At 36.7% G+C, this 14,484-nt stretch overlaps 1 protein-coding gene across 4 annotated transcripts in view; it reads left to right on the forward strand.

Moving 5' to 3' along the window:
• The window catches only part of LOC127420755 (low-density lipoprotein receptor class A domain-containing protein 4-like), a 144,000-nt gene that overhangs the window by 69,122 nt on the left and 60,394 nt on the right, over positions 1 to 14,484 (forward strand). For all 4 annotated transcript variants that reach the window (XM_051663284.1, XM_051663283.1, XM_051663282.1 and 1 more), the window contains one exon: positions 12,930 to 13,067. In XM_051663284.1, the coding sequence (XP_051519244.1) occupies positions 12,930 to 13,067 (138 nt within the window). The remainder of the gene's footprint in view (positions 1 to 12,929; positions 13,068 to 14,484) is intronic.

Genomic DNA, 14,484 nt, shown 5'->3' on the forward strand with positions numbered 1-14,484 from the left:
CAGCCCATTTTTTTAATGGAAAATATATTTATTACACATTTTACATATGTACAGTATATACATTTAAATATATGATTTTTAGAGTCCATGTACATGTTTTATTTTTTATTTTTTTATTTTTTTATTTCCTTTATAAATTCACAGTATGCCCACCTCTTTAGACACCAGTACACCACTGATTAAGACGTATCAGACCGCTCATCCGGGTATTTGTGAGTCATCTTTCCTGCTCCTCAGATCACTGTGCAATCTCTACAAATAAACTAATAAAATAATTTAAACTCGAATCATTGTTTCGTGTGCATTTATTTATTTGTTTAGCAAGTAGTCTTGTAATATGATACAAAATTAGCAGTCAGACATTCATTAATTACAAAATAAACACAGACGGAACTCAGACGCAAACTGGGATTTATTTATTCTCACATAATTGCATAATTTCAAAGTAAATCAATCTTTCATATACATTTATTTGTTTATTTGGCAAGTAGTCTTGTAATAGGCTTGATAATGAGCAGTCAGACATTCATTAATTACTAAATAAACCCCAACAGATCTCCAGCGCAAACCGGAGGTGGATTTCAGCTGTTCAGCAATTTATTACTTACTTTGTAACACTCTCACAAATCATAGAGGATACACAGATACAAAATCATGTAAGATCATGGATTGGTATCTCTAAAATAAATAATGCAGGATGCACAAAAATGTTATAGTCTATTGAACCCTCAACAAGTGAAAGACATAAATGTAAATAAAACCTACCATAAGCACAAATATATACACAACCAACCTAAGCACACACACACACATATACATATACAGTTGTGCTCAAAAGTTTGCATACCCTGGCAGAAATTGTGAAATTTTGGCATTGATTTTGAAAATATGACTGATCATGTCTTTTATTTAAGGATAGTGATCATATGAAGCCATTTATTATCACATAGTTATTTGGCTCCTTTTTAAATCATAATGATAACAGAAATCACCCAAATGGCCCTGATCAAAAGTTTACATACCCTTGAATGTTTGGCCTTGTTACAGACACACAAGGTGACACACACAGGTTTAAATGGCAATTAAAGGTTAATTTCCCACACCTGTGGCTTATTAATTAATTGCAATTAATGTCTGTGTATAAATAGTCAATGAGTTTGTTAGCTCTCACATGGATGCACTGAGCAGGCTAGATACTGAGCCATGGGGAGCAGAAAAGAACTGTCAAAAGACCTACGTAACAAGGTAATGGAACTTTATAAAGATGGAAAAGGATATAAAAAGATATCCAAAGCCTTGAAAATGCCAGTCAGTACTGTTCAATCACTCATTAAGAAGTGGAAAATTTGGGGATCTCTTGATACCAAGCCAAGGTCAGGTAGGCCAAGAAAGATTTCAGCCACAACTGCCAGAAGAATTGTTCGGGATACAAAGGAAAAACTCACAGGTAACCTCAGGAGAAATACAGGCTGCTCTGGAAAAAGACTGTGTGGTTGTTTCAAGGAGCACAATATGATGATACTTGAACAAAAGTGAACTGCATGGTCGAGTTGCCAGAAAGAAGCCTTTACTGCGCCAATGCCACAAAAAAGCCGGGTTACAATATGCCCGACAACACCTTGACACGCCTCACAGCTTCTGGCACACTGTAATTTGGAGTGACGAGACCAAAATAGAGCTTTATGGTCACAACCATAAGTGCTATGTTTGGAGAGGGGTCAACAAGGCCTATACTGAAAAGAATACCATCCCCACTGTGAAGCATGGTGGTGGCTCACTGATGTTTTGGGGGTGTGTGAGCTCTAAAGGCACGGAGAATCTTGTGAAAATTGATGGCAAGATGAATGCAGCATGTTATCAGAAAATACTGGCAGACAATTTGCATTCTTCTGCACGAAAGCTGCACATGGGACGCACTTGGACTTTCCAGCACGACAATGACCCTAAGCACAAGGCCAAGTTGACCCTCCAGTGGTTACAGCAGAAAAAGGTGAAGGTTTTGGAGTGGCCATCACAGTCTCCTGACCTTAATATCATCGAGCCACTTTGGGGAGATCTCAAACGTCCGGTTCATGCAAGACAACCAAAGACTTTGCATGACCTGGAGGCATTTTGCCAAGACGAATGGGCAGCTATACCACCTGCAAGAATTTGGGACCTCATAGACAACTATTACAAAAGTCTGCACACTGTCATTGATGCTAAAGGGGGCAATACACAGTATTAAGAACTAAGGGTATGCAGACTTTTGAACAGGGGTCATTTCATTATTTTCTTTGTTGCCATGTTTTGTCTTATGATTGTGCCATTCTGTTATAACGTACAGTTGAATATGAATCCCATAAGAAATCAAATAAATGTGTTTTTCCTGCTCACTCATGTTTTCTTTAAAAATGGTACATATATTACCAATTCTCCAAGGGTATACAAACTTTTGAGCACAACTGTGTATATGTGTGTGTGTGTGTGTGTGTGTGTGATATATATATATATAATATACAGTTTCACAAATACCTCAACCCAGAGTCCATCATAATTAGCTCACTCTAGAAGAATATAGCACTAAACTTAGGGAGTCCGCTTATTATCAATGCATGCATTGGATTCCTTGTCAAGAAACGGAATCAATCTCACCGGTATCTGTAGAAGGTGAATGATCCAGCTAGCTGTTGTTAACTTAGTTGTCACTGAAGAATTAATTCAAGAGAAAGTCTTCCATAGTACATTAATCCACAGGGAGCAATCAGTACAGGCATATAATCCAAGCAATAGCGTTGCTAGCAACCACATTGAGTGCGAGAGAGTGTCTATTCACCATGCGGCACTCGCCTTTAGCATCTCTGAGAAATGAATGCCGCATCCCATTTCTGGGAAGCGTGGGAAGATGACGTCATCAGCACTATTACGGCAACTAGACACATACTCGTAACGTTAATCGGCACCAACCACACAAAACACAAAGGGAAATACACATAACGGGGACAGGTACATAATAATGTGTTCAACTCATAACAATATACATTATTATTAATTACAACCCCTTATAATGTGTGGCAAGTGTTACAACTTTTTACTTATTACTCTTACATAATTACATAATTTCAATGCAAATCAATATTTTATGTCCATGTATTTATTTATTTGGTTAGTAGCTGTTTAATAAACTGGATTGCATCGCGTCGGGATCCTGATCACTCTGTCAGGGTTTATTTTGCAACAACAACTGCCGGATTGTACCTTATTCCTTACGTAACTTACATTTTAGAAACAGTATGGGCAGTTATTTAGTCTATTTTTACTTTACTAATGGAAATAGTTCTGAACAAAGGCAAAGCTTGTCAACAAGCAGTGTGACTAAAAAAAAGTAATCCACTACAAATTACTAATTACTTCTCTAAAATCGTTATCAGATTACTTTATTGATTACTTCATAAAAAAGTAATCAAATTACTAATTTACTTTAAATTATTAGTTACTTTCTAAAACACAAAATTTCACCAAATTGTTTTTTTTCCTCAACAAATTTAAAATTATGTCTATATGTCCTTCTTATTAATTGTCGCATGCAAATCGTACACTCAGTACCACTCTTTTCTCCCTTACCATGAGTCATTATTGACTCTTCCCCAACGAAATGCAAACAGGTGAAAATATGCATGTAATTCCTGTTTTAAATTAGGGCTGTCAGTTGATTATACTTTTTAATCAAAATAATTGCATGACATGCTAAGTAATCAAATTAATTGCAATTATTAGCATATTTCAATATTTGCTGAGAAAGCCCCCCAAATAAAGATAATTCAATTTAAATAATACATAATGCAAATAATTATAAATGTATTATGTATAATAAATAAAATAATTCAGATATTTAGATCCTTTGTGACCTGCTATGAGGTTTGGTGAGGCGTGCTGACTGCCTCACGCTGATGCGGCTCATAAAAACATAGTTACGTTTACTTCAAGCTTGAATTGCTCTGATGGTATGAAAATATGTACTTTTATTACAAAATGTATGTGTGGGTCACAGGGCATGATTAATTGTGTTAATTTTTTTTAAGCGGTATTTTTATATAAGTAATCACACAAAATGAATGCGTTAAATCGGTAGCCCTAGTTAAAATGTATTCTACATATATATTTGTGGTGGTGGGGGTGTAGTCGAGCGCCAGTTTATGAATGGAGAGCGAGTTCAGGAGATGAGAGCGGTAAGGAATTACACCTGGAGTGAATTATCTCTAACAGCTGTTTTCTATTGCAATGAGAGCTGGCGAGGGATAAGAGCGAGCCAGACCGCCAGAGAGGCAGAGAGAAAAAGCACGTGGCTGCTTATGTTGTTGTGAGTTTTGTGTGCTTGTGATAGACACTGAAAAGTGTGTTCAATAAAAAAAAGGACTCACATTGTATTGTTTAACTGGCTCCTGCTTCCTCCTTGCTTTGAATGACCTAGATCTTGCCACAATATTATTTTAAAAATGTGTAACCTAAGTTATGCACTTAAGAATAATTGATATTAATATCTTAATTGAAAGTCACTAACTGTAATCTGATTACAAGAATTTAAAATGTTATGCATTACACTACTATTTGAATTAAAATAGGAGTACTTCGATTAAAGTATTACTCAGTAATCAGATAACACCCAACACTGCCGCCGAACAATGGATGGAGTGACAGACTGGAACACTTCAAAAACCCTATATACGGTTCTATGGGCTGCCGGAGACTCATGAGCGGAAGAAGAGAAAGAAGTAGAATAATAAAAATTCAAAATGCTGTTTAGGAAGTATGGCCGAGAAGGACAATTAAGACACGAATAGTCAATAAACCACAATCATGAACAGCTGGCACACTTGGACGGGTGGACTCTAAATCCCAGGTGTGGGGTAAATTTAGGCACTGAAGCTTCTCTCGCACCTATCCATTCCATAAATTCCACTGGCCAGCCAGCGGCTCACAGATAGCTTTGTCTGATGGCTTCTGGAGAGCAGAGGGCAGGACATCAGCAGCCAGGCCAAGGAAGTGAACCCAAACACTTGACATCTTATCAGGGCCAAATGAGTCATGAGAATGACAGGCAATTGCATGATGGGCATCCAGCGATACCGAGAGCAGCCAGAGAGCATCAGTTTAACCGACCAGACATGGGAAAAAGAGACAGAATGAGTGCTGGTCTACTGCATGACAATAGCCATTTATTACATTTGTCTGTGTTTGATACAGCAGTCTAAGGCGAATATCACTATTGCTATTGTTCATACTTTGAACAAACCACTAAATGTAAGTATTAAACAAATAGTTCACCCAAAAAAGACAATTCTATCATCATTTACTCACCCTTATGCCGCTTGTGAACATCCGTCCTTCTGTCCGTCCGTCCATCCATCCATCCGCGATAATAAAATGTGATGTAACCCAAAGCAACAAGGTCAACTCCGCCTTTCTCTTGCATTAGGATTTCCTTATTAAAACTTGCTCTTAGCAGTTTTTTGAATTGCTTTTAAGAAAAAACTCTTAACTAGGAAGAGAACTCCTAGTGGTTAGATGAAAATTATTTGTGAATATGGGCCCAGAACTGTTAAATTCCTGATTTTTATCCAGTGTGAATATTTACACAGTTTTTAACTTTGTACACAGTTTTAGTTCTAATTTTAGTCTTTTGATGAAAAGTTCTGTTAAATTTAGTCTATATCTCATCATTTCATATTCATTCATTTTTGTCAACTTTACTCATATCATTTTAGTGTGTAAAATGACAAAAACATGTAGGTATCAAACTCTTAACAGAACAGATAATTATAACCAATTATTCAAATATTTTGAAAAATGCACAAACTATTTACAAATAAACATGTATCAAACATATAAAGATTAATTTGTAGTATTAAACAACATGAAATCTGTACTGAATACTTCGAGCTCTTGAAGTAGCATATAATGAATATACTGAAGCAGGGTCCAAAACTAACTTTTATACACACCTGCCAAAAGCCGGTGACTTGAGAAAATTTACCGGCCATAAATATTTTTTACTGGCCATGAAACTGTATTTGCATTATTTCATAAAAAAATAGGCAGTTACTATTACTACTACTAAACATATTTACTATGTTTTTAACTTGTTCTGGCTTTACTTTCAAGAGAAAACAGGGGTTGACAACACATTTAAAGACATGGCCTGTGCAACACCATTATTGTGGCACCAGGGGCCTCGTTTATAAAGATGTTCGTAAAATGATCTTAAATGTGAACGTAAGACAATTTCCTAAATGTTCCTTTGAACGATTTATAAAACAGCCGTACGCACGAATAAATGTTCCTAAATGCATCTCACTTTCTAAATCGCAGTTTTAAATCAGTCACTGATTCAGATTTGCATCAGTAAAAATAAGAAAGCAAGCACGCACGCACTGGCTCATTGGAGCATACGTAAGCACAAAAAATTTTCGTACACATACTTGTCAGTTGACGTAGATGCATAAGATCATTTTCACTTCAGTTTCTGTTATAAGTCCTGATTTGTTCCAAACTTTTGACGTAGGATCAAATCCATGGAATTTAGGATCAAATCTGATTGTACGGACGTTTTATAAATGAGGCCCCATTTCGTGTTCTTAAATGCTTTCGAGTTTGTTTGTTTTTTTTGTTTTGTTTTTGTCCCTAAAACAAATTTTTTTTGAGATTCTTCTCCTTTGCGTATTTTTGGCGTACAGAGCAGGCCATTGTTTCAGTCACAGTATCAAATACAAGCCACTCTCTCTGTGATCCATCGTCAGTGAAACGCCACCTCTCACAAAAATGCCGAGAACCATCGTGATTTTGTAATGTTTGCGCATCATGTTTGCATTTTGGTGGCTTAACACCAGGTATGTGTCGCCACATTCTGGGGTTATGAACAATAAAAGAAGGGAATAGTTTTAACTTCTTCCAAGCAAAACTTATTCTTCCAAAGCAAAGCAATTTTCTCAGGTAAATGTTATTAGAACTGTGATACAGAACATCTAACCAATCACTGCGCTGACCGCTTGTATCTGATTCACACCCGTCGCTTACGACAGAACAGCTAACCAATCACTGATCTCTTTTTTAGTGGATGACTTGAATATTATAATTTGATTCGCTTACATCAGATAAATAGAAACAGTGAAGGTCTGACTATCTCTCTTTAAAATCTGACCATCGTTCTCACAACCATGCATTGTTACAATTCATAAAAAAGTTACCGGTGTTCTGACAATCTGTGTTACCTGCTCAGAATGTGCTACCAGCAGTAAAAACAGTGATGTGTAAAGCTACAACATGGGTAGCACATGTCAGGTGGCACAAGAGAACCTGTTGGTATGTACTACAACAGCATGAAAAATGTTAAAAACATAGGTAGCACATCTTGTCAGGCAGATAATACCTATCAGGATGTGCTACCAGCATAAATATCATGTAGTGTGATATGGTGTGAGGCTATACTAAGCCCTAACCCAACCACAAACCCTACCTGAAACCCTAACCCTAAAACTATGCAATTATAGCGTTGGTAGGTCATCCTGATAGGTAGCATATATTTTCAGGATACCGGCCAATTTGCGGGTAACACCGTTTCATATACTTGCCAACGCTGATTTTTACTCACATTTGGTGCTTTCCGAGTGTTCATTTTGGACCCTGCACTGAACTATTAGCTACCTTTTAGAAGTTACTCTGTTGTGAAATCCTCATGTTTAGAGAGTTTAGGATATTGCGTTACGTGTTCCACGTTTTTAAGGAAACGGCATATTCACAATGCAAGTTACGCATTCTGACTAGCGTGCAATGTTCAAGTTCACCTGTTCATTTACTTTATTATCTGTGCTGATGTATGTTGTAATATTATGTTTATTTAGTGGATATAACTGATTAATCTCACACTGAATGTGTTTGAGTGAGGTAATTTATCCGCTAGTTAAGTTTGTACTGGTTTTCAGCTCTTGCAGCTCAAGCGGCAACGTACTATGACAGGATTATTTCAATCAGTTCCTTTTAGAATTTTCTTTAAATAAATAAATAAAACACTAAACAGTTTTAGTACATTGTTAATATCTTGCAGTATAATTTTTTTCTCTCGTCATATTATTGTCAGCAGTGTTTTAATTAAAACATTTTGATTTTCGTCAAGTGTCTTTTTCGTCCCGTCTTTGATACTGTTGACAAAATCAAAAAACTTTTGTCAAGGAACATATTCGTCAGTCATTTCGTTGACAGCATAACGACACACTAAAAAGCACTCAGAACACCTTAACAACCGCATTGCAACAACCTAGCATTGTGACAGCGAGCTTTGCTCTGGCAAGCAGCACAAAAATGTAAGAATGTAGTTATATTGCTATAACTGGAGATGATACCAACAATGTGAGGCTGTATGTCGGCATCGCTCAGACTTTGCCCTACTTTTCTAGATCATCCTAAAATTGAGTGACACGCCTGAGTGTCTGCTCGGCACAGAAACAAAGGCCCTGTCCCAATACCCCCACTTGTGGTTTTGGTCTTGCCTACTTACCCACTTGTCTTATGTATTTCCAGTGTTTGGCCACTAGTGTGCAAGTAGACGTGAAGACTGTGAGTGTGTGGATGACTTCTGATTGCACGTTGGGACACTTGTAGACTTAAAGATGTTGGTGCTGGTTGTGACAGCTGTTTTTGTCTTTTCACTCAGCTGAAGACTGATTGTTTTTGGTAGCAGTGACTGTTATAGCCTACTTGAAATAATAAATAACTGAAAATTGTACCCATCTTTTCATTTATTAATACACTACTGGTTGTTGGAAGTGTATTGTGCTATAGAAAATGTTTTATAATGTTTTTACTGTGTGAAAATAATTGTTACTCATTTTGATTTTCAGTACTTTGCACATTAAAAGATGTTAACTAAAATTGCATCATTCATAACTGCTGAAAAATATGAAATATAAGCAATTTCTTTCTTCTTTGTTTCTCAATACACTGCATAAAACCTCATTTTAAAAAGATTACAACTTTATTCTATAAACCTGTGTGATCCATTAATAGCTACTAATACAAACCATTTAAATGATAAGCTTTGGCTTGTCATTTATATAAGATGACCAAAGACTGCTTTACACAACTTATAAGTATGTGGTTTCATACAACAAATAAAAAGCATTAAAACCTATATTTTAAATACATAAATATGAGAAAGAACCTGTTGTAGTAGCTGATAAATTTTAATTTTATAACAACATTTACTAGACTGCATATTGTATGCCACAATGGCTGATAAATTACCAAAATAACCAGTAGTATTAGTAGTATTAATATAAATATACACATAAATAATATTTTGTAATTATGATGCTGATATTAAGTCATCCCAAACACGTTATATAATGTTGAATATATTCATTTATACTAAAATAAATATATGCTTCACTTAAGTTTCACCATCTGATTATAATAAATAACTTGTGTTGACAAGCTTCCCTTGACATCATCTTGGCAAAAATACACGATTGCTCAGGTAGGCGGGGTGTGGCTCCTGGTCGTGATGAACTCTGGGATACACTTAGCCTGAAAGACCGCTCCGAAGCGGTATTCGTACTAGTGTGGGTTAAGTGCACTGAGCTTTGGCATGTTTTAGACATGGGACAGTCTTGAACACTTACTTCCTGTCGCGTACACGCGCACTCAGGTGGCCAAGACTGCAAGTGTGGGTATTGGGACACATAGTTGTCTCTTTTTAACCAGACATTTGTAGTGTGTTTGAGTATGTTAGGGCGTTGTGAAGAGACTAGCGTTTCAAACATAGTGTTTCGTTTCCACTGCTGGTGATCAAATCTGTGATTACTGCCACAGACCAGACAGCGGCGTACAGAAATCCTGCCCGTTATAATGGTTGTGAAGTGAATATTTTATGGTGGAGTATTATGTCATGGGGTGCGGCGGCAGGTCACGCATCATCAGATACAGAATCTGGGTAGATTAAAGACCCGTGAAACTCCATCACAACACCCGTGACCTCTTACTCAGAGCTGTCTGCCAAATAATTGCCTCAAATACTACATTATTCCTTTCCAAGGGATTTTTAAAGTACACCTGTATAAAAGACAAACAAAGCTTATTTGTTATTAAAAGGATGAAAATTAGGATGAAACATCCAACTTTTTTTCAGTGGTGTTGATCTAATTCATCTTTTAGTTGGTGACATCATTTACTCACACTCATGTGGTTACAAACCTTTAAGATTTTCTTCTTTTCCATAGAACACAAAAAGAGCAGAATCTTTATGAAGCACTTTTCCATGTGGGGACCAGGGGCTTTCAAGCTCAAACAATATCAAAAAAGTGCCATAAAGTATCATAATCTTGGTCGATACGGCTAGTGTGATATATTCCAAGCCAGTTTTTTTTCACGTGCCTTGTTGTACGTATTGGAGCAGTTTCCTGGCGAATTGAACACTAGATACGCTACAACAACATTGACATTTATTCCATTCCATAAAAATCAAAGTAAAATGATAATTGAGTAAAATGATTATCAGTTTATAAATACTTACTTTTGCCCTGTTCCTGACTAGGGGTCGATAAAAATATCGATTGTCCGATGCATCGTGATTTTCATTTGAACAATATCGATTCTTAAATCCCTAGATCGATCTTTTACTCTATGCACAACCCTCTACAACAATGAGATTAAATCACTTGCATTTGCAACCAAATTTCGCACTATGCGACTAAAATGTATATATTTGACAACTTGTTTCTAAATGTTTACATTTCACTCACCAAAAATTTAAATTGAAGTATTCAGCAGCGAGATCCTTTCTCAGTGTGTTGAGAGTAAAAGTTGTGTTATGTGTGTCCAAAGACGAGATCCACGCAACCCGTTTGCTATTGAATAATGTCTCTTTTAAAACCCTTTCTGTTCTTTACAGTCAGTTTTTGATCGAAAACAACAAAAAATAATTATGTAATTTTAATCATGCATGGCACAGATGAGATAAAGCCATTGAAGTCCTGTCTCATTAAGATGCGCTCATCCACAGACACTCATTACAGAAATGCTGGTTTTATTAACGAGACAGTACCGGTTTTAGCACAATCAATACTTCAATAGTTCAATACTTCAGTATACATGTAAATAGTATAAATTATGCAATTAAGCAATAAACATGTAACAAAAACAATTATATATGGAATATAATATCTTATTTATTGATACATGGATTTGTTCATTTTTAAAAAGACAATATGTGAACGAAATGATGAAAAACAAATAAAATATCATTAGTAAAATATATATTTTCGTAATGTACCCAGTAAAAAGGTCCCCTGTATAATTAACAGCATTAGCTGGGAGAGGATTTCTTTCATATGTAAGCAAAAGTGACATTATAACTTAAATATACCCATATGAATTTATATCTAATCGAAATCAGAACTGAATTGAGAACTTGTGAATCGAATCAGGAAATCTACGTATATCAATACCCAGCCCTATTCCTGACACAATGCTATCTTATGACAGCCATAAATTTGTGTGGCAAAAAAAATGACAAAAAGGCAAAAAAATGACAGGTGTTCAAAGACTAGTTTCAAAGTACATTTAAAATGCTGCTTTTATGACGTGAGACGCTGAAAACAAGTGAGAAGCACCACGACTGAAGTAACGGTTATACCAACAAAACCATAACGCAAGAACACATCCTGTAAAAATAACCCAAGTCTTCCTTGGACAGATTGTCCAACTCATTTTGCAAAATGGATCGCTGTGGACTGTAGGCCAGTGATAGGCTTATGTTCAATGAGATGGAAATAAAACAAACAATATTTTGACTGGTAAAGATCAATCAACAATGTAATGAATTTGGATCGCCTCCGGTCTGAGACCGTCAACCCGCACATCTTATCACGTGGCTTGTTGAGCGCGTTGCCACAGAGACATAGCGTGTGTGGAGGCTTCATGGCATCCACGCTCAACTCACCACGTGCCCCACCAAGAACGAACCACATTATAGCGACCACAAGGAGGTTACCCCATGTGACTCAACCCTCCCTAGCAACCGGGCCAATTTGGTTGCTTAGGAGACCTGGCTGGAGTCACTCAGCACGCCCTGGGATTCGAACTAGTGAACTCCAGGTGTGGAAGCCAGCGTATTTTACCACTGAGCTACCCAGGCCTCCCAATATTTGTATTTTTAATATAAGCGTCTGCTAAATGACTAAATGTATATGTACATTTTCCCGACTTGGCTGACTATTTTTTTGAAGCTGTGAAGGCGCCGATAATCATCATCTTGCATGTGAAGGAGCTGTCTGAGACATGTAAACAACCAATCACAGTTCATTTTGTTGTTACTTTACTTTCTTTAAAGACTTTCTCAGCAAATCTTAATTGCCATATCATGATGTAATTATTTTTATTAATTGTCATTTGTAAAAAACGTATCGATTGACAGCACTAGTAAGAAGTACCTATTGTTTTACTGATAAAACTCTGCACACAAAGTGAGATACAGTTGTGCTTGACAAGCTTTTACTGCTAATTGCCTCAAAACTCCTGATTATTGACAGATTTTATGGTACAAATCCATTAAATAGTTATTTCTCAGATGAGCTCATTGTAGCAACCAGATACCAAACCTGTTTATCAAAGGTTACTAAATTATGTACTTGATGTGGACTTGTGTCTTGTGGTATTCTGTCCTTTGCTTGTGCATGTTCACGAAAAGTGTCCATGTAAAGTTTTGACATTTCTATTGATCCTAACATTCCACCCAAAGCAAAGTTGTCATTTGTTATTCTCTTGCATGTGGTGCATTGCATCAGCTTAATTATTGAATCTGTCTGGTATGCAGTGCCTTCAGTTGTGTCATAGTGCCATTCTGTGTCATAATGATCCTTGAAAACCATTTCTCTTCCTCTCTCTTTATCTGACTGCAGAGTGCAAGTTCCGCTGCAACAATGGCAGATGTCTGAAACTTCTCTCGTTGATTTGTAATCATCTGAATGAATGTGGAGACAACAGTGATGAGGAACACTGCCCTGCTGCTGTACCTCCACCTCCAGACACCATCCAGTGTAAGTGCATCCACTCACCTCTGCCCTAACACCACATCTGAATCTCACACTGGTGATATTGCATCAGTGTTGGGGAAGCTACTTTGAAACTGTTTCTTGCCAAAGCTGCAATCTACCCATAACTGAACATAGTTTTAATTACTGCCAAGCTACCCCTTTGAAAATGTAGTTTGTTATAGTACAAGCATTGGCGTAACAACAGACAATGCAGGGTGAAAACAAATGCGGGCCTGGCGGCAAAATTGACCAAAGGGCCACTGGGGAAAGGCCACAGATGGACACAAAAACGGTTCTTTGTGAATGGCCCTATATACTGTGAAATGCTGATAAGTGCAAGAGATAACGATGAAGGACGCAATGACCAAAGACCTCCACCTAAGTCCTCGTCAGTGCTTGGCACACATCTTAAATTTGAACGCATAGTTTTCACATTCGAATGTGAATTATTATCTTAAATTCGATGAATATTCGAAGCTCCAATTTTAATTTGACTGCCTTATCAATCATTGTAACCTACAGCATTAAAATAAAAGACATATTTTTAAATAAATAATTACATTTATTAATGAAAATATTATCAATAAAACAATTCTTCCGACATTTAATAGAGTTCATTAAGCTTTAAATGTAGATGATAAATGTTGACTTGGTGCCTTAATATCAAATATATGTGCAATTAATGTGCAGGGTATACAGATATCGTTTTATAACAACTTTGAACGTGGCTCATCCAGTCAGATTTTTGAGCCAGAGCTAAAGTTTTTGTGACAGGTTCTTAGCTCTCTTGTAAAGGAGGAAGTGGGAGCCGGATAAACAGTCCACGTGATTCTTTATTTCTACACACTTTTCAGTATTTTCATCACTGTTTACTTTTTAGCACAACATGCACACACACAGCTTCGTGCGTCTCTCTCTCTCTCTCCTCCGGCAGACTGGACTGCTCTTTTATATCCCTCTCAGCTCTCACTGCAAAAACAAACAGCTGTTAGAGATAATTTCCCACAGGTGTCAATCCTTACCGTTCCTCCTCTCATGGCCTCACTCTCCACAGACTTCGCTCGGCCGCGCCCCCATCCCCTCAGTTTTATAATAGTATTCACTGGCCAGTTGTCATTTTTAACAAAATCTCTTTCAACTTTCTCCCATGCTGTGCTGATTTTATAAAGGTCAGCACTTTGGCTGTCTGCGGTCATTTTTGACCGGAAACAGAACAGGTGAAACGTTTTTTTTTTTTTTTTTTTTTTTTTTAATAAAGAAATTATAACATTTCTTCTTCCCTGAAATAATAACTAATTCTTTTGAATTGATATAAGTTTAAACATAAGAAAAATATGAAAATGTGTCATGTATTGGGGGCAGATTGCTGACATCTGGTTGGAAAAAAAGAACAATTACATGACTTAAAAAATCATGTCAT

This window comes from Myxocyprinus asiaticus, chromosome 30 (assembly GCF_019703515.2).
Source record: "Myxocyprinus asiaticus isolate MX2 ecotype Aquarium Trade chromosome 30, UBuf_Myxa_2, whole genome shotgun sequence".
NCBI classification, from domain to species: domain Eukaryota; kingdom Metazoa; phylum Chordata; class Actinopteri; order Cypriniformes; family Catostomidae; genus Myxocyprinus; species Myxocyprinus asiaticus.